At 46.6% G+C, this 22,128-nt stretch overlaps 1 protein-coding gene across 1 annotated transcript in view; it reads left to right on the forward strand.

The window, feature by feature from the left end:
* The window catches only part of tafa5l (TAFA chemokine like family member 5, like), a 138,950-nt gene that overhangs the window by 53,337 nt on the left and 63,485 nt on the right, over window positions 1-22,128 (forward strand). The window contains exons 2-3 of the mRNA XM_084332884.1: window positions 1,857-2,006; window positions 12,938-13,065. Of these exons, the coding sequence (XP_084189010.1) occupies window positions 1,857-2,006; window positions 12,938-13,065 (278 nt within the window). The remainder of the gene's footprint in view (window positions 1-1,856; window positions 2,007-12,937; window positions 13,066-22,128) is intronic.

Here is a 22,128-nt window from a genome sequence, read left to right on the forward strand (position 1 = left end):
AGGGAGTGGGATCCACAGACGAGCATGTTCCTTCTGACTCAGCTGTGTGTGAGAGGAGATTATTGACTGGATAACACCGGTCGTCGGCAGCTATTTGTGTAAATGCTTGAGCTGCAATTTATTGGACGGAACACACACACACACACACACACACACACACACACACACACACACAAGTTGCTCTCGAGCCAAGGAGTCGGCGCCAATAACAAACATTTAACCTTCATAGTAGCTCAACCTTGCTTGAAAAGTGATTACATGTGTTTCCTTTAGAAGGGAGAGTGCAAGGTACATTTGAGTAAGTCGCCTTTTCTGCTATGGTTACAATGTGGCAAATACATTATTCCTTAATTTAATTCCTTTTAACACATTTAAACACTTCAGCACATCAGCAAGTCATTCAACGTCCCTCAGTATTTCATGCAGACATCACTTAAATTGGATTATTTTCCCAAAAAGAGTTAAGTGAGAAGTTCCGTTTTGATCAGTTCTTTATATAAGCTCCCCTCACACCAAAGAGTCAAGCTGGTGAACAAAGCATACCTCCTCTTGTAAGATTTTAGGAAGGGAGAAAAAGAAAGCGGTACATTCGTTGCCGAAACACCCCTGTGAGTTTTCCGTTCCTCCGATTTTGTGTAATTAATTTAGAGATAGACATTCTGCAGACAAACTTTCAACTCAGACAAAAACTAATAAGCTGGAGCTTTCCAGCCCCGGGGTTATCCATCAATTTGTAATGCCATGAGAACCCCAGAGTAATTCTCTTTGCTTAGAATAATGCAGACGCCGCTGAGATTTCTGCATGATGTGCTCCTCAACTTAAAAAGACATTTTCTCTTTCTCTGTCCATTTGTAATCTCACCAGACCTGGTGATCTTTAGTCAGTAAAAACCTTGGGTCAACATCACTCCCATGGCCGGGAGGCGCAGGGATGTGCACAGGACTTTAGAGGGGCAGGTGCTCAAAGGCTGAAAAGGGCGCTATACCTGTGTGTGTTTTAACCGAGCGCGCACAGCGCGCAAGCCCGATTTTTAAGGGCCCTTTTCTGGCGGGGGGGGGCCCCCTTTTTATGTTTTTTGGGGGGTTTTGGTGATCAAATATTGAATATTGAACTATAATAATAAGTGCAGGAGCTCACGTATCCTTGAAAGACACTTTTATCACTGACTTAAAAGGCCCCTACATCTCCATAAATGTTCAGGGGGGAGGGAATAAGTGCTTACCCTACAGACCCCAAGAAGTGCTGTATATTCTGTATTGTTTAATATAAATGCATTTTTTATTCCAATCCCGATTTGTATTTGAGATTCCCAAATCCCATCGGACTTGACTTCTTCGTGTCCCTCAATGAGTGTAATACCAGCATTCAACTTTATGCTCCACAGCGGTTTCTATCATCATCATCATCATCACCACCCACGCTATGCATAAAATATAGGTCCGCGGAGAGGCACGCTGAGGAGACCGTGCAAACTGCAATGGAATATGGGGCATCTCTCTCTCTTTACCTAATATTTTTATTCTATCCTGACATTTTTCAGTTGGAAGGGCAGTCTATATGCGTAACGGCAAATTTTTTTAATTTGTTTCCAAAAAGGGCACTTTTTTTTATGAGGCTCAAAAAGGCAGGTGCTCAAGCACCCCTTGGGCTCTATGTGTGCATGTGCCTGGGGAGGCGTGTCATGATCCCCATCCCCATTCCCAATTGGATGACGGCGGGCCAAATTAATTCCACAAATGGAGTTCGGAACTGCGTCTGTGTTGTTCATACCTCTGAACGACGGCATCTGTTGAATAATTCGCATGTTGTAGTCCTATTATGGTAATGTGCTGTGCTTTGTCGCTGTCTTTGGCAGGCCAGTTGGCGGTGGGCACCTGCGAGATCGTTATGCTCAACAGGGACAGCAGCGTGCCCAGGCGCACCATCGCCCGCCAGACTGCCCGCTGTGCCTGCCGGAGAGGGCAGATCGCTGGCACCACGCGGGCGCGGCCAGCCTGCGTCGACGGTAAGTGGGAGGCTTCTCTAGAGACCACTGAGCTCAATCGTGCTTCTACCACCACCTGTGGTTTGAACTGGAGATGAACCCTCATCTACGAGCTCATCCACGCACTCATCCACCTCATTTCAATGGATATTTCTTCTTTTATGGACAATAGTTATGTTTTATTTATGCTAGTATAACAGAGTATTTTAAACTCACTCCTCATAAATATTTCCATTTCCCCCCAAGAGCGTTTTGATCTGGCTCCATTGGGCTGCTACTTGTGGTTTGGAAACTGGATTTCATCCAAGGAGAGGAAGCCGTATAGTCCTTCCCAGAATGAATGGCACCTGTAACATTGGTGCCTTGACCCGTATCGCACAATGTGGTCTAAAGCCCAGGTCGCTGTTGTGATGTGTGAAGTGATTTCCAGTGAGGGGTGTGGAGTGTAACGGGAGTTGAAGAAACTCATTCCTCATAAAATACTTCAACCGAGTCAGGAGGACGCTGCTGCCTTTCATGTTGGCCAAGCACAGGACTCGTGATTTGAAACCAGCTGGAGGTTACCCAAGGAAAAGAAACAGAGGAATTGAAAGTCCTTGCTTGCATGGGTGGCACATGTCACACTGAGGACCACAGGAAGACTAGCGGTCCTTCATTTGACAGCTAATGGGGATCCTAATAAAACAAACAAACACGAAGAAGACAACTTTGGAGGAGCTAACATTAAATCTGCTTTACTTCTATAGCCTGATCCTCTTTTGCTCCTCTGTTTGTCATCTTTCATCTCTTCTCTTGGTATTTATGGGGCCATTTCTGCTCCACTGGGAAGTATGTAGCAGGGAATGATAGGACAGATTGGTGTTATGCAACTTAAGTGAGCTGGATCCACGAGGCAAACTGTTGTCCTGTTGATCCCCCCCCCCCCCTCTCTCTCTCTCTCTCTCTCTCTCTCTCTCTCTCTCTCTCTCTCTCTCTCTCTCTCTCTCTCTCTCTCTCTCTCTCTCTCTTTCTCCCTCTCTCTCTCCCTCTGCAGAGACAGCTCTCTGTAACACTCAGCAGACACTAATTAACTAAAAGAGAACTATGATTACAGCGGTAGAAAATTGATTATTATGGGCTACCCTGCTGTTCCTCCCCCTATGGTCTGTTAATAGCCAGTGAATTAAAGAATTAACCTGTTGCGCTTGCAGGCTTGTCGACAGGGCCGATTACTGAGAGCTGTCAACATGTAGAAATCGAGCCCTCTACATCTTGCATTGACAACAGTGGTATAAAATCAAATAAAGCATTATCTTTGGGGGAGATGGCAACTAATGTATCTCTTTATTGGTTTGTCACAAGTAGTGACATCATCAGTAGTCACCTCTGTGGAAAACACGATTCCTTCTCACATCCTCATTTATCTTAATTTTTTATTAATTAATCAATACATTAAATCACACTAACGTGTTTAGAGAAATGTACCTCTTTGGTGCGGTTCTTCTTTTAAAGCCTGGCCGACCTTTGTTGGTCCCTTCCTGTGGCGAGGTGTGTTAACAGTGTGCTGCTTCAGTGTACACACAGGAGGATTATGCGCTTTCCCTTGCTGCGCTCCCACCTCTCAATCTAATCCCTCTCTTCTCACCTACTCTCTCTGCCTGTCTCTCCCTCCCTCCCTCCCTCTATATTTACCATCCATGTCTCTCTCTCTCTCTCTCTCTCTCTCTCTCTCTCTCTCTCTCTCTCTCTCTCTCTCTCTCTCTCTCTCTCGCTTGTTGTTGCCATGCTACCATCAAGTCATATTTAAAGCTTGATGGACAATATGATAAGAGCTTCATGTCTGAATGCAGAAAGATGTATGAAAGCGGCAAGCTTCTTCCTCTCTCTCTCTCTCCCTCACTCTCTCTCTCTCTCTCTCTCTCTCTCTCTCTCTCTCTCTCTCTCTCTCTCTCTCTCTCTCTCTCTCTCTCTCTCTCTCTCTTCCCCATCTTGGCTTTACACCCACTCTGCCACCTCTCTCCCACTTTCTCTCCCTTTCTCTCTCCCTCTCTCTCTTTCTCATTCTACAAACCTGTCACAAGCCCTTGCGTTCGCTCTCTCTCTCTCCTCTCCCCTCGCCGGCTCGTCCCGGCCTTGGCAGGGCCCTGGCAGGCATTGGGGGGACAGATGGTCACATGTGTGATCTTCTGGGAGGGCCAGAGACAGTGACAGGAGAGGAGAGGAGAGGAGAGGCAGCTGACAACCCTGGGCCGGCGTCCACGGCCCTCTGGGTGGCCGTCCGATGGAGACGGTTGACAGGACAGGGGGGGGGCGGGGGGTGCCCAGGTGTCACATGGCCCCCAACGCGCCACCGTACGACGACAACAGACAGCTGTTTGGACTCTGCTCGTGTTAGACGCAACCTCGAAACAAGAAACGTCAGCAAACGACGCAAAGGTGGGGGGCTGAAGGGAATGAGAAATTCACAGTCTACACAACTGTGGTGATCCTTAGTCCGACGCCATCAACCCCATGAATATATTATGATTGTGTCTAGGGCTGACCTTCTAAGCTTTTTTTGGCAATCGAAGCTTCGGGGCCGAGCTTCGATTTTAATTCGAAGCTTCAAAAAAAGAAAAAAAAATATTATTATATTTTTTTGTTTTGTTTTTTATCTTATGTTGTGGGACTTGTACAGCACTTTGGTAAACTTTGTTGTTTTTAAATGTGCTCTATAAATAAAGTGGATTGGATTAATTAATTAAGTAGCCCCTTTCGTGACTGTGACGCAGCCAACAAGGTTTCACTCGGCTGCGGTGCCTGGGTGCAGTGGGGCTGCTCTCACAGCCACCGACATGACATTACATAATTATGTTGCAACCTTCGTCTATCAAGCAAACAATTATATTATATTTAATTAATAATTTATAATTTATAATTATATCAGACAATGTACCTACAAAAGCAGATGATTACAATTAAATTAGCCAACTTGGTAACACATTAGTCATAGCAGCATAGGCATAGCCTTATTAATGTTTTGTGTGGCGTCGCTTACGTTTTTTAGGTGATTTGACAAAGTTGTTGTAGAGTTGTGATATGCCATTTTCTTCTGGCATATCTGGCACTCGGCTTTTTGGGCATTGTCTTTGCATATTTTAAAGTGTAACCACACGTCTGATGACTTCTTCGTCGACATGTCTGCTGCACATGTCCTTGTTGTTTTCAACACAGATAATCTCCACATGCTTGTTGTAGAGAGGTGGAGTCGAGGCGCCGCTTACTTTCGTTTCATTGGAATGGAGGCGGGAAGGCACCGCTTACTTTCGTTTCATTGGAATGGAGGCGCAAGATTTTGGCAAAAAAAATAAACGACAACCTTCAAATCTGTAATCTAGTTAGGTATAAATTAGTTTGTGTGTGTGCGCGCACGTCGTATGAGCATATTGGATGAAGATACAGTAGCAAGCCTCAATGGCACGTGTGGTGAATCTCAATGCTCCTCAGTGTTCTTCCTGATACCGTTTACCGATGATGTTATCATCTCCGTTTCCCTCAGAGAAATGGAGCTGCGAACTTCTACCATCGTCGTGGATCACATCAGATGGATGACACTGAAAGAGCAACAAGGGCACATTACGGAGTTGCCTAGATACAGGCGAGCGGCTGGAAAAATGCATTTATTATTTTAGCAGGGCTTCGACAGTCTGTGTGGGTCGGCTGATGCACTCTGCCGTTAGTCAGCACTCCCGCCGCTCTGCCAGCTCAAGTCAGCACTCCCGCCGCTCTGCCCAGCTCAGCTATTATTCCTGCCCTGGAAATTGAGTTTTCCCTGCCCTGTATGTACTCAAAACTACATTGGCTGACTGATAAATCTACGCTTTGTTGCGCCTGACGGATCGCTGTGAAAATGAAATCCACCGCCCGTGCGTTGCTGTGTCAGGAACAGGGTCGCTGTGTGTGTGTGCCCCCCCCCCCCCCCCCTCTCTGTTCATCAACAAATCAATAGAAAGGGCCAAGCATAAATGACCGTGTTACCAGGAAATATACCGTAGTTGTGGGGATTGAATATATTGTTTACGTGTCACGTGAGCAGCCGATGTGGGGGGGGGGGGGGGGGGGGGGGGGTTGTAGCTGTACACGTTAAACCGGGCTTCCTTACTACAGTCCGCGAGGATGAAACACTTGCTTTCCTTTCAATCTACAAAACCCTGCAGTCGCCTGAGAGAGAACGGCTTATATCTACAGAGCTGTGAATGTGTGCGTGCTAACCGTGCTTCCACAGGGGCTCACGTACATGTGTGTGTGTGTGTGTTAGTTTATAAGGGTCGATAAATCCCACGAGACGACAGATCTTTATAGGGCAGCGGCACCAGCCGCAGCGGGGGGTTCGGCTCTGAGGGCCAATTTCAAACAACCCCACAGTTAACAAGGCTGCGTCCAGGCTTACGCCACAGAGGTCCACATACACCTCTTTATTCTCGCTCTCTCTGCTAGTCTCTCGCGCTCTCTCTCGCTAGTCTCTCTCTCTGCAAGTCTCTCTCTCTCTCTGCTAGTCTCTCTCTCTCTCTCTCTCTCTCTCACACTCACTCCCGCACTGTCTGCTCTCCTGCGGACATTTCACGAACTGAACTCTCTTTCAATTTGATGGTTGTGCTACTTTGGCCCACTCTCCCTGCCCCCCAGGGATTGTGGGGAAAAGACAAGAGACCGTCCTGGCCTCTGAGAAGCGCTAACCTTCTGAGTGTTGCTTTAGCACGCCGTGTAAAGAACAATCAGTGCTTATCAGTGCTAGGCTACAGGCTGCATGCTAATTCAATGTCATGCCGTGGAGAGATTACTGAGGGAGAGAGAGAGTGAGAAGCGAGAGTGAGGCTGAGCCGCCTGCCTCGCCGCTGGATGTCTAGGGCCGCTAGACAAATGACTTTCATAAGATCGAAGCTAGTCGATCAGGCTTTGATTGCCTCCCTCTCCTCTAACTCTGTCTTTCTCTCTCTCTCATTAACCCTGTTAATTTCCCTATTTCCCCTGTCGCTCCATCTTTATCTCTCTTACTGTCTCCCTCCCTCTCTGCCCCCTCTCTCTCTCTCTCTCTCTCTCCTCTCTCTCTCTCTCTCTCTCTCTCTCTCTCTCTCCCCCTCCCTCTCTGTTGCATCGCATCGGTTGATTTTGTTATATCCCTCTGTCTGTCTCTCTCTCTCTGTTTTGCTCTCTCTAACTTTGCTCTCTTCATCCCCCTCTCCAACCTTGTTCTCTCTCTCCTTCACATCCTCTTGTTATTTATCCCTCTTTCTCTGTTCTACCACTTCTGTTAATTTGCTTCACTCTCATTTTTACACTCTCTCTCTCCTCCCTCCCTCTCTCTCTGTTGCATCGCATCGGTTGATTTTGTTATATCCCTCTGTCTGTCTCTCTCTGTCTCTGTCTTTCTCTCTCTCTCTCTGTTTGCTCTCTCTCACTTTGCTCTTTCTTCATCCCCCTCTCCTAGATTAAATTTTTAGGCCATATCGCCCAGCCCTACCTGTTCTCTCTCTCCTTCACAAATCCGTTTATATTATTTTCCAATTCCATTGAATTTTTTACCAATTCAGTTTTTTCCGTTTTAATATTTCAGAATTCTGTGTTTAGCTTTTTATGCTAATTTTACCATCAGAAATAGTGTCTAATTCACCAGCTTGGCTGGCCGTTCACACTAATACAATTGGCTGTATTAGAGGGTGGGAAAGCTGGCGGGGTGGGTCCGGGTCGTTGTAAACAGCGACTCCTACAGTTCGGTCGGGGCGCCTGCTCAGCGCGGATAGGATCTAAGGGGGTAGTGTGATCCTTCCACATGTTACACTCTCTCAGTGAGAGTCCGCGCTGCCAGGTGAAAAGAAGCGGTTGATTGGCTAGACGTGTGTTGGAGGAAGCACGTGATAGCCTCCACTCTCCCAGACCGACTGTGGGGGGTAAGTGCGCAGCGACCAGGAAGGGGATTGGGAATTGGCATAACGACTAACATTGGGATGGGAGAAAATCGGAGGAAAAAGGAGGGTAAAAAAGATAAAAAATAAAAATAGTGTTTAATAAGTGGGAATGAATAAATGTCCACAATTGAATAAGATATAACAGTCCATTTAATAAAAAAATGTTAATTGTAATGACAATAGTTTGCATTAAACAAATAGATGGGTGCACTAGATTTAGCTAGAAGTTATCATTTCCATCTCATTTCCATCTATAGTCCCATGTACTGTAGCGTTACATAGCTATTTAAGTTTATTTCGTTTATAAAGGACAGTGTGTAATGACAATCGTTTGCATTAAACAAATAGATGGGTGCACTAGATTTAGCAAGAAGCTATCATTTCCATCTATAGTCCTATGTACTGTAACGTTACATAGCTATTTAATCACAATAGTGTCGCACGTGTTTTTGCGGGTCCAGTCCGCGGTACGTTGACAGAATTGGCAAACACCTTATCGCCGGAGGCATAAAAGTCATTAGGATACTGCTCTGCGCTGAATTTAGGGCTTATTGCGGAATTTCTTAGCTTCTTGACGACATTAACACTGAAGCTGTTATGGTTTGTAACCGACCCCAATCGCACAACACAAGACAGGTATGAGAGTAAGCCAAAACAGGGCAAATATTTATTATAGAACAAAAAGCGGCACAGTCCCTTTAAGGGAAAACACAAAAACACTAGAGTCAAGGAAATATGGAAAATGCGGCACTGTGCCTTTAAGAGGCGAACAGGCTAAGGGACTAAGGCTAAGGGGCAGGGCTAAGGACCAGGGCTAAGTGTCAGGGCCAGGACCAGGGCACTGGAGAGGGGGACAGGGACAGAGGCCCGGAGAGGCGGGCTGGAGACTAGGGGTGGGACGATACATCGATCCAGATCGATACATCGATGTAATTATCAACGATCGAATCGGATCGATGCAATGTAATAAGATCGATTCATATCGATACTCTTATTTTGAAAATCCTGTGGCGAGTCTCATATCCTCCCAAGAACAACAGCAGTAGCTCCGTGTGTGTAGACGTTACAGCATAGCATTCTCCCTTTCTGTGTGTGTGTGCGCGCGTCTTTGGAAAGACCAGATGAGATCAGAGGAGTTTGATGTTTAAATGTTATTTAAACATAAACAATATAATACATAATAAATGTAGGCCTATCCTATACATGATCATGCAACATCAACAAATTGTTGTAGGAACGGTTTGGGAGAGGGAGGTAGGGAGGGGTTTTAGGTTGTGAGTTTTGAGTTCCAAAAAATGGAGCTTAAAGTTTAAAGCTCAATATATCAAAACGTGGCACTTTACAGTGAACAGGAGGTCTATTTGTATTAAAAACAATAGATTGATTTTCCTTTAAATGTCTGGAAGAGCTCAAAAATACAAATGTCAAATGATATTTTCGTTACCTTTTTTTAGTTGATCTAAATGTTACTGATTGTGTTAAATGGGCATATGATATCATCTCATATCGATTGCAGGCACCTGAATCTAATCTAATCGTATTGTATCGTGAGAGACTTTGTGATATCGGCAAATATCGTATCGTTGTCCAAAGAATCGATATCGTATCGTATCATGATGAATCTATCATATCTATATGAATTGAAAATGGGGGACCCTGATGGAAACAAGACAAACGTCTTTCTCAGGTCTGCATCCCCTTAACAATTGTATGTATTGAGCCGTACTGTATTGTACCCATTCTGCAATCTGTTAAATAAAGTTTCATTCATTCATTCATTCATGATGAAACTGGTGATTCCCACCCCTACTGGAGACAGGGACAGAGAACAGGGTAAGGCCTTGGACAGGGCAAGGGCCAGAGCTGCTTACAGGGATGAGGACAGGGTTCCGACGGTGGAGGCCTGGCACGGGGACAGGGGCCCGACGGCGGAGGCCTGGCACGGGAACAGGGGCCCGACGGCGGAGGCCTGGCACGGGGACACTCCTCCTCCTCTTCGGATGCTGCAGACGGGCAGCGCAGAACAAAGGGGGTCCCAGGGACCGGGATGGGAACACGCCATCCTCCCATCGAATACTAGGGAGCGACGACGAGCCTGGGTCCAAGGGGAACGGGATGGGCACACGCCGTCCTCCCGTGGAATACTAGGGAGCGACGACGAGCCTGGGTCCAAGGGGAACGGGATGGGCACACGCCGTCCTCCCGTGGAATACTAGGGAGCGACGACGAGCCTCACCCCAGGAACGAGGATCACGAAGAGACGCCTTCCTCCCGTGGAATCGGGAGCGATGACGAGCCGCCTTGACGTCTGGAGTGGGAACACTGGAAAACCTCCCGTAGAGAATTAGAGAGCGAAGACGGTGTCCCACTCCAGGCAAACGGCGACAGGTGGTGACGGCTGGGCCGTCGTCTCACGCCGGAGACGCGGCAGGTGATGGTGACGTACAGAATGGTAACGTCCAGAACTCCATGAACAATGAACACAGATACAGAGTCCAGAACACAGAACGACCCGACAAGGACTGGAGGGGAGTCTGCAACCTATGTACTCTCCCGAGGTGATTGCAAACTCCCAACAGGTGCGTGAAGGTAGAGGATCAAGGATGTCCAAGGGTGGGGGCTGGTGAAGAGTAGAGGAGAGTAAATCATCGCAAGGGTGGGGGCTGTTGAGGAGAGTAGACAGGGAAAACACAGGAAAAAGGTCCAGGGACAGGCGAATCCTCACAGTACCTCCCCCTCCACGGGAGCCACCGGGCGACCCAAAAAATCAGACAGCGGGGCAGGGGACATGACAAAGCAACAAACAAAAAAAAACTGGGCCATGCTAGCAGGGGAAGCTACACCTAAAGTGGGGCTAGCAGAGGGACTGGGTAGCTGCCAGAGCATTGCTAGCTACAGGGCCTATGCTAGCTGTACTGCTACATTAGCATAGAGGCTGCGCTAGCTGCCGGAGCTAGGCTAGCAGACAGGGCTGGACTAGCAAAGGAGAACAAGCTAGCTGGAAGGACAGTCCTAGCTGTGGGGAACAGGGTAGCTAACGAGGCTAACAGGGGAGCTAACAGGGGAGTCAACAGGGGAACTAACAGGGGAACCAACAGGGGAACTAGAGGGGGCTAGAGTGGGTTAGAGGGAACTAGAGGGAACTAACAGGGGCTAACTCACATACACTGTCTGTGCTGGCTGGGGTCGTCGACGGGTCAGGTCGTACTGTTATGGTTTGTAACCGACCCCAATCGCACAACACAAGACAGGTATGAGAGTAAGCCAAAACAGGGCAAATATTTATTATAGAACAAAAAGCGGCACAGTCCCTTTAAGGGAAAACACAAAAACACTAGAGTCAAGGAAATCTGGAAATTGCGGCACTGTGCCTTTAAGAGGCGAACAGGCTAAGGGACTAAGGCTAAGGGCCAGGGCTAAGGACCAGGGCTAAGTGTCAGGGCCAGGAACAGGGGCACTGGAGAGGGGGACAGGGACAGAGGCCCGGAGAGGCGGGCTGGAGACAGGGACAGAGAACAGGGTTAAGGCCTTGGACAGGGCGAGGGCCAGAGCTGCTTACAGGGATGAGGACAGGGTTCCGACGGCGGAGGCCTGGCACGGGGACAGGGGCCCGACGGCGGAGGCCTGGCACGGGAACTGGGCCCGACGGCGGGGGCCTGGCACGGGAACAGGGGCCCGACAGCGGGGCCTGGCACGGAGATCCTCCTCCTCCTCTTCGGATGCTGCAGACGGGCAGCGCAGAACAAAGGGGGTCCCAGGGGACCGGGATGGGAACACGCCGTCCTCCCGTGGAATACTAGGGAGCGACGACGAGCCTCACCCCAGGAACGAGGATCACGAAGAGACGCCTTCCTCCCGTGGAATCGGGAGCGATGACGAGCCGCCTTGACGTCTGGAGTGGGAACACTGGAAAACCTCCCGTAGAGAATTAGAGAGCGAAGACGGTGTCCCACTCCAGGCAAACGGCGACAGGTGGTGATGGCTGGGCCGTCGTCTCACGCCGGAGACGCGGCAGGTTATGGTGACGTACAGAATGGTAACGTCCAGAACTCCATGAACACTGAACACAGATACAGATACAGAGTCCAGAACACAGAACGACCCGACAAGGACTGGAGGGGAGTCTGCAACCTAAGTACTCTCCAGCAGATTGCAAACTCCCAACAGGTGCGTGAGGGTAGAGGAACAGAATGTCCAAGGGTGGGGGCTGGTGAAGAGTAGGAGGCAGGCAAAAGTTCTCACAAGGGTGGGGGCTGGTGAGGTGAGGGAAGGGAAAAAAAGGTCCAGGGAACAGGCGAATCCTCACAGAAGCAGCGGGACGGCAGACACCACTATGTTGTGTGTAACACGCAGTGGTCCCCGCCTCCCCGGTCATGTTTGCTTTGCAACAAACATTCCACCCAAAAACGGAAATTCAGTCGAGATTAGGCTAAATTCTGCAATATTCCACGTTTTGCAGTTGATTCCATTTTTATTGGTCAATTCCGTGATTCCGTCCGCGATTCCGTGAACGCGGATTTCATATGGCTCTACTCTGGCTCTCCCACATCAAAGAGGCTGGCTTCCGAGGGTGGTTTATATAGGGGGCAGATGGGGCTCTCTGTTGCATGGCATCGGTTGATTTTGTTATCTCTCCATCAAGTCATATTTAAAGCTTGATGGACAATATGATAAGAGCTTCATGTCTGAATGCAGAAAGATGTATGAAAGCGGCAAGCTTCTTCCTCTCTCTCTCCCTCTCTCTCTCTCTTTCTCTCTTCTCTCTCTCTCTCTCTCTCTCTCTCTCTCTCTCTCTCTCTCTCTCTCTCTCTCTCTCTCAAACTGAGCTCTCTCTTCATCCCCATCTCATACCTTGTTATCTCTCCTTCCCACCCTCTTATTCCTAGTTATTTCTTCCTTATTCTCTGTTCTACCACTTCTGTTATTTGCTTCACTCTCTCATTTTCTCATGTTGCTCTCTCTCTCTCTCTCTCTCTCTCTCTCTCTCTCTCTCTCTCTCTCTCTCTCTCTCTGACCTCCCCCACCCAGCTCGGATTGTGCGGAGTCGCCAGTGGTGTGAGATGTCTCCCTGTCTGGAGGGTGAGGTGTGCGGCCTCCTGTTCAACCGCTCCGGCTGGACCTGTACCAGAGGCAGCGGTCGCATCAAGACCATCACGGTAACAAAAAACTATAAAACGGAACACCTCCATTTTCAATTACACTCAGTTGTGTTTTTTTTCCTCCTTTTTCTCCGTCTGGCACATTGCGGTGAAATAGTTTCTGTTTTTGTCGTAAAAGTTTCCCCCAAACCCTTATTCGGACGGGACTAGTACTATGCAGGGACCAAGAGGATAGAACATTGGCCTCCTGGTTCCCCTTGTAAAACCAGTCACGTCCAAATGACGCTCCCCTTTACATTAACATACATAACACGTGTCCCAGGTGATCAGATTGTAATTGGAATGGTGCATAAACGTGCACTATTTAACTTTTTCATGGAAAAATACATTGGGCTGAACAAGAGAGAAGCCATCCAGCTGCAATGCATCATAATGGAATTGAGAAATTGTGTGTGTGTGTATATATATATATACTGTACATACCAGAAGTGTATACATATGTCTGTATGTAAGTATTTCACCAGTGGGATCACACCTCCTCAAAGTACGCTGATGGAGAATAATTCAACCAGATTCTTCACGGAAGCGGACAACAGAGTCTTTGATTAACACATTGGGCGCCGTGCATTGTACCCATCATTGGGTCCAATCTGCCACCGCTGTAAGCCTATGGAGATGTTTACCTTCTTTGCAGGGCTATAACTTTTTAAATATTATAGCTATATCGATATTACTATGGCCCATTCAACATCGGGTATCTATCGTTCCGGATGTGGGAACGTTATATTTTTTCATTCATACATTGTTGTGTTAATACCGTCGAGAATATAAGTATGTTTTTAAGGTTTTCTGCTGTAATTCCAAAAATCCGAGTCATAGGCCCTGAAGCATATGATAGATTACCGATTGGAGTTTCATTCCTATACACGCTATATTAAGAAATTCAAATGTATATGATCGGTATGCATTATGCTTCATCATGCGTGAAGGAAAGGGGGGGGGGGGTCATTTATAATTCCTTGATCGTCAGTAACGGCTTTATTTAGTATGGGTTGATACATTGTTCAGATGGATTGCCGTGAAATGAATAAACAATCGGGCTGAAAATAACGTTATATTCCTCTTACCGTTTGCCGATGAGACTGGAGGAAAAATATTCCAATTATTTGACGTCGATCTGCTAGATCCATTTCCCGTTTGTATGACGCAATAAACGCCTAAATCATATAGATTATTGCGCTTCGAAAGCGATCTGATGCACTCGAGTGTTTGTCTAAACCCACGTAACAAGATATTACTGCCGGAGGGATTTCCTCGATGCACCAGCGCCACTTCCGGTTTGGCGTGGAGTGTAACTCGCCTGATCATCCACCAGGCGGCGGTATTGAGGCGTTGCAATATCAGACAGGGTGCAGCTGCAGTCCCGCAGGGAGGCTGGATGAATTATGAATGCCATGGCGAAAAAATTTAAAGGGGAACTATTTTACTATTTCTTTCACTATTTGGGCACTTTTACACAATTCCTGTGAGTCTATGGAACACCTCTGTAATATATATATTTTTTTTATTCATTGTTTTGTATTTCTAATCAAGTCCTCAAAAACAGCATTTTTCTACCTCAAGATCTCGAGCTGTTTTGAGCCTGGGCTCCTAAACCACTGCGCAGCGTCGTCTTCGCCTGGACATTAACATGCAGCGGTGTCTTTATGACATCACATATAGGCACATTTTCAAATGACTCAGTTCAGTGAGGGTGAATATTGTGAGAGGAGAATTGGACGAATGCGCCAATATGAGAATTTTGAGACATAGATCATATTAATATAAGTTCACATAGCTAGGAAACAATGCTAAACACTCAAAAAGGCCATTTATAAGATAGTTCCCCTTTAATATTGATCCCAACAACGTTGTTGGCGTTCAACGCATGGCGGGCAATAACGAATTATGACGTTGTTGGCGTCCAATGTGTTAAGGCTAGAGTTTACTGACAAAATGACATGTTGCAACATAGAGAGATCTAGCTTACAGCAATGATCTCTAAATAATCCTAACAAAGTACTTATACTTGATAGTAGATACAATTAAGTGGTACCTTGACGTACAGACTATTGATTGATTGAAAAGTTTATTAACAGATTGCAGAATGGGTACAGTACAGTACAGCTCAATACATACAATTGTTAAGGGGATGCAGACCAGAGAAAGACTTTCGTCTTGTTTACATCAGGGTCCCCCATTTTCAATTCATCATAACATATATGACATACATGACATACAGATAGACAGTACTGCTACATCTATACATTTATGACATATCAGATTTGCAAATACAGTACTGTTTGTGATACAAAAGTGTCCAGAAAAAGAGTGTATATACATTTGGCGTAGAAACTACATTGGAGGAGGTTGGGTGGGTGGGGTGGGGTTGGGTGGGTTGGGTGAGAGCTGTCCATTGGAGGTGGGGGGGGGGGGGGGGGGGGGTTGGGTAGGGGACACTTTACATTTTACACTGTACATTGGAATACTGACAAAGCCTTACTTGGTCATTTACTGTACAACTAGGTTAGGACATTTGTAGGGGCCAGTTTCGAATTGCAGTCTCACGTAGGTGTTTTTTGAGAGTGTTTTTGAAAGTGGGTAGTGATTCACATTCCTTTACAGCTTTGGGTAGGGCGTTCCACATTGATGTGGCATACTTGCGAAACGTGTTTAGTCCCTTGTTTGAGCCGAATCTGGGTTTTACATGATTTGTGGAGCTCCCTCTGGTGTTGTGATCGTGGTATTCACTGACCTTTGGGAAGTATTTTGACATGTACATGGGTACCTTGGTCGCGTAGTGTATCTTGTAGACCAGGCCCATTGCAAGTTGCTGTACTCTGTCGTCTACTCTAAGCCATCCTAGGTTGTCAAAGTGGGCAGGGGTGAGGTGGGTTCTAGGAGTCAGGTCAAGCAGTAGTCTGACTAGCTTGTTTTGAGATGTTTGTAATTTGTTTTGTTTTTTAGTGCCTTTGAGGTGCTTTGGTACCATGAGGTGCAAGCATAGTCATAGTACCCTTGAATGAGTGCTCCTGCTAGAGTCTTCAGGGTAGGGGTGGACGGTATGGTCTAAAATGTATATCACGGTATAATTTGAAGCATAGACGGTAACGGTATATATCACGGTATCAGTGTTTCTGTTAGAATAATTTTTTTTGCCCGATAGGCAGGCTATATAAAGAATGACATCCTCAAGGCATGTAGATTTATAATATTTTAACTTAAAACTAGGCTACTTTTGCGTATAAAGTCATTATATTCCAAATAAAATAAGTCCCGAGTCGAGACTCCTGCTCCCATTGCAAACAGCGGGGCTGGATTTTGCTAGAAGCATATGTAGCTGCAGAGCCGCAGAGCGAATTGAATTGAATAAGAATTGAGACAAAGGTGCCACTCATCCTCAGCTTTAAGAATTGACAATTGTGTCAACAAATTGACACATGTGTCAACAAATTGACACACAAAATGCTTAGAGACGATGGGGGTCAGAACGGCGCAAGGGTGGGGGGGCGCTGTTTGACGGGCCTGTGATCAGACCTGAAAGAGCCCCTGGCTCTGCGGCTCTGCAGCTGCATGCTATTCGCAAATCCACTGCTGCAGCCGTCCTCCCGGCTCCCGCTGCTGCCGTCGTTATCATAACACTACACACATATCGTAATGTTTACAGCAAACTGTAGTTGATCACCAGGTATGTTTTGTTAACGTAGTGTTGAATGCCCACGCTAGGTCTTAGGTCAGATCGATAACTTCATAACTCATTGGTCTGCTCATCTTGACATCAAACAGCGTCCTGCGAGGTGGTTGACATGCAGAACCAAATGAGTCTACAAAATGTTGTTGTTACCACTGACCGACAAGAGATAGCGAATGCACCGTTCCGACCCCCGTCAGTCATCGACCTTAGGTCGAGTGATTGAAGTTGCGGAATCTTTTATTTTATTTGCACTGGGAAGGACTCTCTTTATTCAGATGAGGTCCATTTCCCTTATCCGTTACACGTATTATCATTGTATGGCTTTACTTGATAATCCCATTATACAGTACACGTATTATCACTGTATGGCTTTACTTGATAATCCCATTATAGCTAGGGATAAAGCCACTTACACGTATTATCACTGTATGGCTTTACTTGACAATCCCATTATACAGTACACGTATTATCACTATATGGCTTTACTTGATAATCCCATTATACAGTACACGTATTATCACTATATGGCTTTACTTGATAATCCCATGATACAGTACACGTATTATCACTATATGGCTTTACTTGATAATCCCATTATACAGTACACGTATTATCACTATATGGCTTTACTTGATAATCCCATGATACAGTACACGTATTATCACTATATGGCTTTACTTGATAATCCCATTATACAGTACACGTATTATCACTATATGGCATTACTTGATATATATTTCTCTCTTTAGGCCTGAGCTAGGGATAAAGCCACTTATTCTATTTTGCCTTAATGCATAATCATATGTCTCCTTCTACCGCGTGGTTGACATATTTCTCTTTAGGCCTCAGCTAGGGATAAAGCCACTTATTCTATTTTGCCTTAATGCATAATCATATGTCTCCTTCTACCGCGTGGTTGACATATTTCTCTTTAGGCCTCCGTATGGATAAAGCCCCACTTCTAAAGTTTTTACATCATTAATACTCCGTCTGGCTAAAGCCTTACTCAGGAGGTTTTTTACATCATAAAAAGAGGCACATTACTGGACCGCGTGGTTGACATATTTCTCTTTAGGCCTCCGTATGGATAAAGCCCCACTTCTAAAGTTTTTATCATTAATCAAAACGCAATAGGGTGAAGTTACAAGACAAAACACACTTCATGCTTACCCGGTCGTCTGGTCAGAAGAAAGGATACAAAGGATGTTTATAAAGAGGTAATTTTAATTAGAAAAAGCTAGTTACAAGAAGAGACTGAAGTGGAAAATTTCCAATTCAGTTTAAAATAAGCAGAAAACAGAACATCTCATCATGCACGGCTTGTGCCCAGTGTCAAGCACCATTCTTCTTCTCTCCCCAAAAAGTCTGATCTGGCACGGCTTGTGCCCGCAAGCAACTTCTTTCTATCTCTCCAGCTCAGTGTAAAAATCTGCCTGTGCTCTCGCCAGTTGGCCCTTTTTATAAGGTCCGTCACGTCACGCCATCATCAGTACATAGCTCCAATCATTGTACAGTACGTGTCATATCCCTCCTTCAGTTATTTGTTACTTTGCAGTTACATATCAAATCAAGTAATTCATAAGAATACAATGCCCCTCTGACTAGAGCTCCCTCTTCTTGGCCTTGCATTCCAGCCGGTCACTCCCTTACTGCATGGGGCCTCTTTCGTTCTGACTCACTCTAACAGTAAGAGAAACAGGCAGAACAGTACAGAACAGGCAGAACAGTAAGAGAATGCAGGCAGGACAGGCAAGGGTTATGATACCTTCTGTAGGTATCATCGCCAAGCATATCATTCTTTTTAAGCAGAGAATTATGAAACATATAATTAATATAGCATTATATATATATACCTTTATACCAACAGTATATATATGTTTCCATAATTATTACATGTGAAAAATTGTTTATACGGCTATAGTGGCCCCTCTCTTCTCCATGGCCTCACATTCCGCAGGTTCACTCCCTTTTCACAGACACCGGCCCCTTCTATGGAGACATTTAAAGGCTCAGTTCCATTTTTTATAAGTAGAGCCATCATAGAGCTATCTTTCCAGAGTTTAGTTTAAAGATTTATACTGGTCATATAGGAACGACCCAGGATGTCATTGTCCAAAAGTGTCACTTGTTCTGTGGCACTTCACACCCACTCTGTCATTCTGGGAGATCATTGTCCATCATCAATTGAATAATGAAGCATATAATTACATGTGAAAAATAGGTATATAAGGCTATATTGGAACGACTCAGGATGTCATTGTCAAAAAGTGTCACTTGTTCTGTGGCACTTCACACCCACTCTGTCATTCTGGGCGGTCATTTTCCATTGTCTTAATAGCGTCTGTACTGGGGGACGAGATGGCGATTGTGGGGTCACGTGGCTGTGACTCTCCACACCCCCTCTGCCATCTTGGTACCTTGTTACCCTGGTAGCCGGCGGGAAGACTTTGCATCTGTTGTTCCCTGGCTGGACGGCTCGACAGGATAGGGGTCACATTGTTGCTTGGTATCCGGTGGGAAGACTTGCATCTGTTGTTCCCGGCCGATGCACCCAGGTTGTTGTCGTCTTCGTCATCTTGGTCATCTTGGTCATCTTGGTCATCTTGGGGTCACCCCCTCTGACCTCTTGGATCTCTCCCATAGTTTGAGGTAGGTTGATTTGTCACTTCTCGGGCGACCCCCACGGGTTCCCGAGAATTGTAGCAGCAGTCCTCTATTGAAGTGTGGTTGGCCTGGTCGTGTGACCCTGTCCGTAGGCCTCGCAGGACATCACAGATACAGTCCACAGAGGACTCATTTCTTTTCTCTCTTTCAGGTCCATTCAGGGCTCTCGTCGCCCTGTAACCTGGGTCCAGGCCGATGTCTCTCTGTCCGGTCTGGGAGGTCTAGGAGGTCTGGGAGGTCTGGGAGGTCTGGGAGGTCTAGATGAGGACCCTGAGGATGCTCTGTAGCTTGACCTATCCCGGTCTTCCTCCATTTCCGATTTCTGACCTGAGTCAGTATATTCCTTCTTGCCATTCGCTGCGTCGTCCGCTGACTCCGGGGGTCCTTACTTCTCTTTCCATCATTTGGGCCATTGAAGCCCCTTTGGTGAGCTAGCGTCTCCTTGTGCTAGCTTCTCTTGAGCTATTACTCAATATGTTGAGTAATCAGAACTGTGTTCAGTTTCAGAGGTATTTAGTTCCCCATCTTGTTCAGGCTCAGACTCAGTTTCACCTAAGGGTGTCATCTGTGGCCTCGGGTTCTGATCCTTGATCTGAATGTCGCCATCCTCCTCTTCTGAGCCATAGAAAATGGAACAGTGCTCATAATTGATGTTTTTGGCCTTTAGGTACTCGTCTAGAGAGTTGAACGCCTCTATGTCAGTGGAGGGAGATACTCGTTTTGAGGTGGAGCCTGGCGCCTCATAAAGAGGAAGAATGACTACATCGTCTTCTTGGTTTTTTCCATTTCCACACTCGTCTTTGATAGTGCGTTGCAGTGTTCTTGAGCGAGACACATCACCCCTTACTGCCCCCGTTAAGCAGGTTGGCACCTTGCATGGCTGCCTCCGCCGTCTGTGTCTCTTAAGCCCTTGCAGGTTCCGGAAGCTCATGTAACACTGGTCACAGTAGTATGGTTTCTCTCGTGTGTGTACCATGTGGTGTAGTGTAAGGTTACGCTTCGCCTTGAAGCTCTTTCCACACTGGTCACAGCAGTAAGGTTTCTCTTCTGTGTGTACCGTGTGGTGAATTTTAAGCTCTCCCTTCGTCTTGAAGGTCTTCCCACACTGGTCACAGCAGTAAGGTTTCTCTTCTGTGTGTACCACGTGGTGTCGTTCAAGATCTGCCTTTCTCTTGAAGCTAATGTCACACTGGTTACAGCAGTAAGGTCTCTCTCCTGTGTGTACCACGTGGTGACTTTCACGCTCCCCCTTTGTTTTGAAGGTCTTTCCACACTGGGCACAGCAGTAAGGTTTCTCTTCTGTGTGTACCATGTGGTGTATTTTAAGATGTGTCTTCGTCTTGAAGCTCATGTCACACTGGTCACAACAGTAAGGTCTCTCTCCTGTGTGTACCATGTGGTGACGTTTAAGATCCGTCTTTCTCTTGAAGCTAATGTCACACTGGTTACAGCAGTAAGGTCTCTCTCCTGTGTGTACCACGTGGTGACTTTTAAGATCCCCCTTCGTTTTGAAGGTCTTTTCACACTGGTCACAGCAGTAAGGTTTCCCTTCTGTGTGTATTAGGTGGTGATGTTTAAGGTGAGTCTTCGTCTTGAAGCTCCTTTCACACTGGCCACAGCTGTAGGGTCTCTCTCGTGTGTGTACCGTACAGTGATTTTTAAGCTCTCCCTTCGTCTTGAAGGCCTTTCCACACTGGGCACACCAGTAAGGTTTCTCTCCTGTGTGTACCAAGTGGTGTCGTTTAAGCTCTCCCTTCGTCTTGAAGGTCTTCTTACACTGGGCACAACAGTGAGGTTTCTCTCCTGTGTGTACCATGTGGTGTTGTTTAGGTTCTGCCTTCGTCTTGAAGGTCTTCCCACACTGGTCACAGCAGTAAGGTCTCTCTTCTGTGTGTACCACGTGGTGTCGTTCAAGATCTGCCTTTCTCTTGAAGCTAATGTCACACTGGTCACAGCAGTAAGGTCTCTCTCCTGTGTGTACCATGTGGTGACTTCTAAGATTCTCCTTCGTTTTGAAGGTCTTTTCACACTGGTCACAGCAGTAAGGTTTCTCTCCCGTGTGTACCACGTGGTGTCGTTTAAGGTGACGCTTCGTCTTGAAGCTCTTTCCACACTGGTCACAGCAGTAAGGTTTCTCTCCTGTGTGTACCATGTGGTGACCTTTACGCTCCCTCTTCGTCTTGAAGGTCTTCCCACACTGGTCACAGCAGTAAGGTCTCTCTCCTGTGTGTACCACGTGGTGTAGTTTAAGGTAACGCTTCGCCTTGAAGCTCTTTCCACACTGGTCACAGCAGTAAGGTTTCTCTTCTGTGTGTACCGTGTGGTGTTGTTTAAGTTCTGCCTTCGTCTTGAAGGTCTTCCCACACTGGTCACAGCAGTAAGGTTTCTCTCCTGTGCCAATTACTGCTTGCTGTACAGCCGGCAGCTCTGGATATTGTGATTTGCTTGGTTCTGTGAATTCCTCACTTCCCGCAAACGTTTCAGGGGACTCTGGGTGTTCCTCCCGTTCACCTAGGTAGTCTAGACCCAGGTCGGGTATGGACACTCCCAATCCCTCATCCGAGGGTGATTCCTCCTCTATGATGTGGGAATGATTGTGAGACATCATGTTAGCACTGGTTTGTTAGCCGATGGTGAGCTAGTTAGCTTCCGTCTGGCTTCGTGTCACGTAGCCTCGGGCTAGGTAGCCATCCAGTTAGCATTCAGTTCACTCCTGGCTTGTT

The sequence above is a fragment of the Notolepis coatsorum genome (assembly GCF_963971535.1).
Source record: "Notolepis coatsorum genome assembly, chromosome: 17".
NCBI lineage: Eukaryota > Metazoa > Chordata > Actinopteri > Aulopiformes > Paralepididae > Notolepis > Notolepis coatsorum.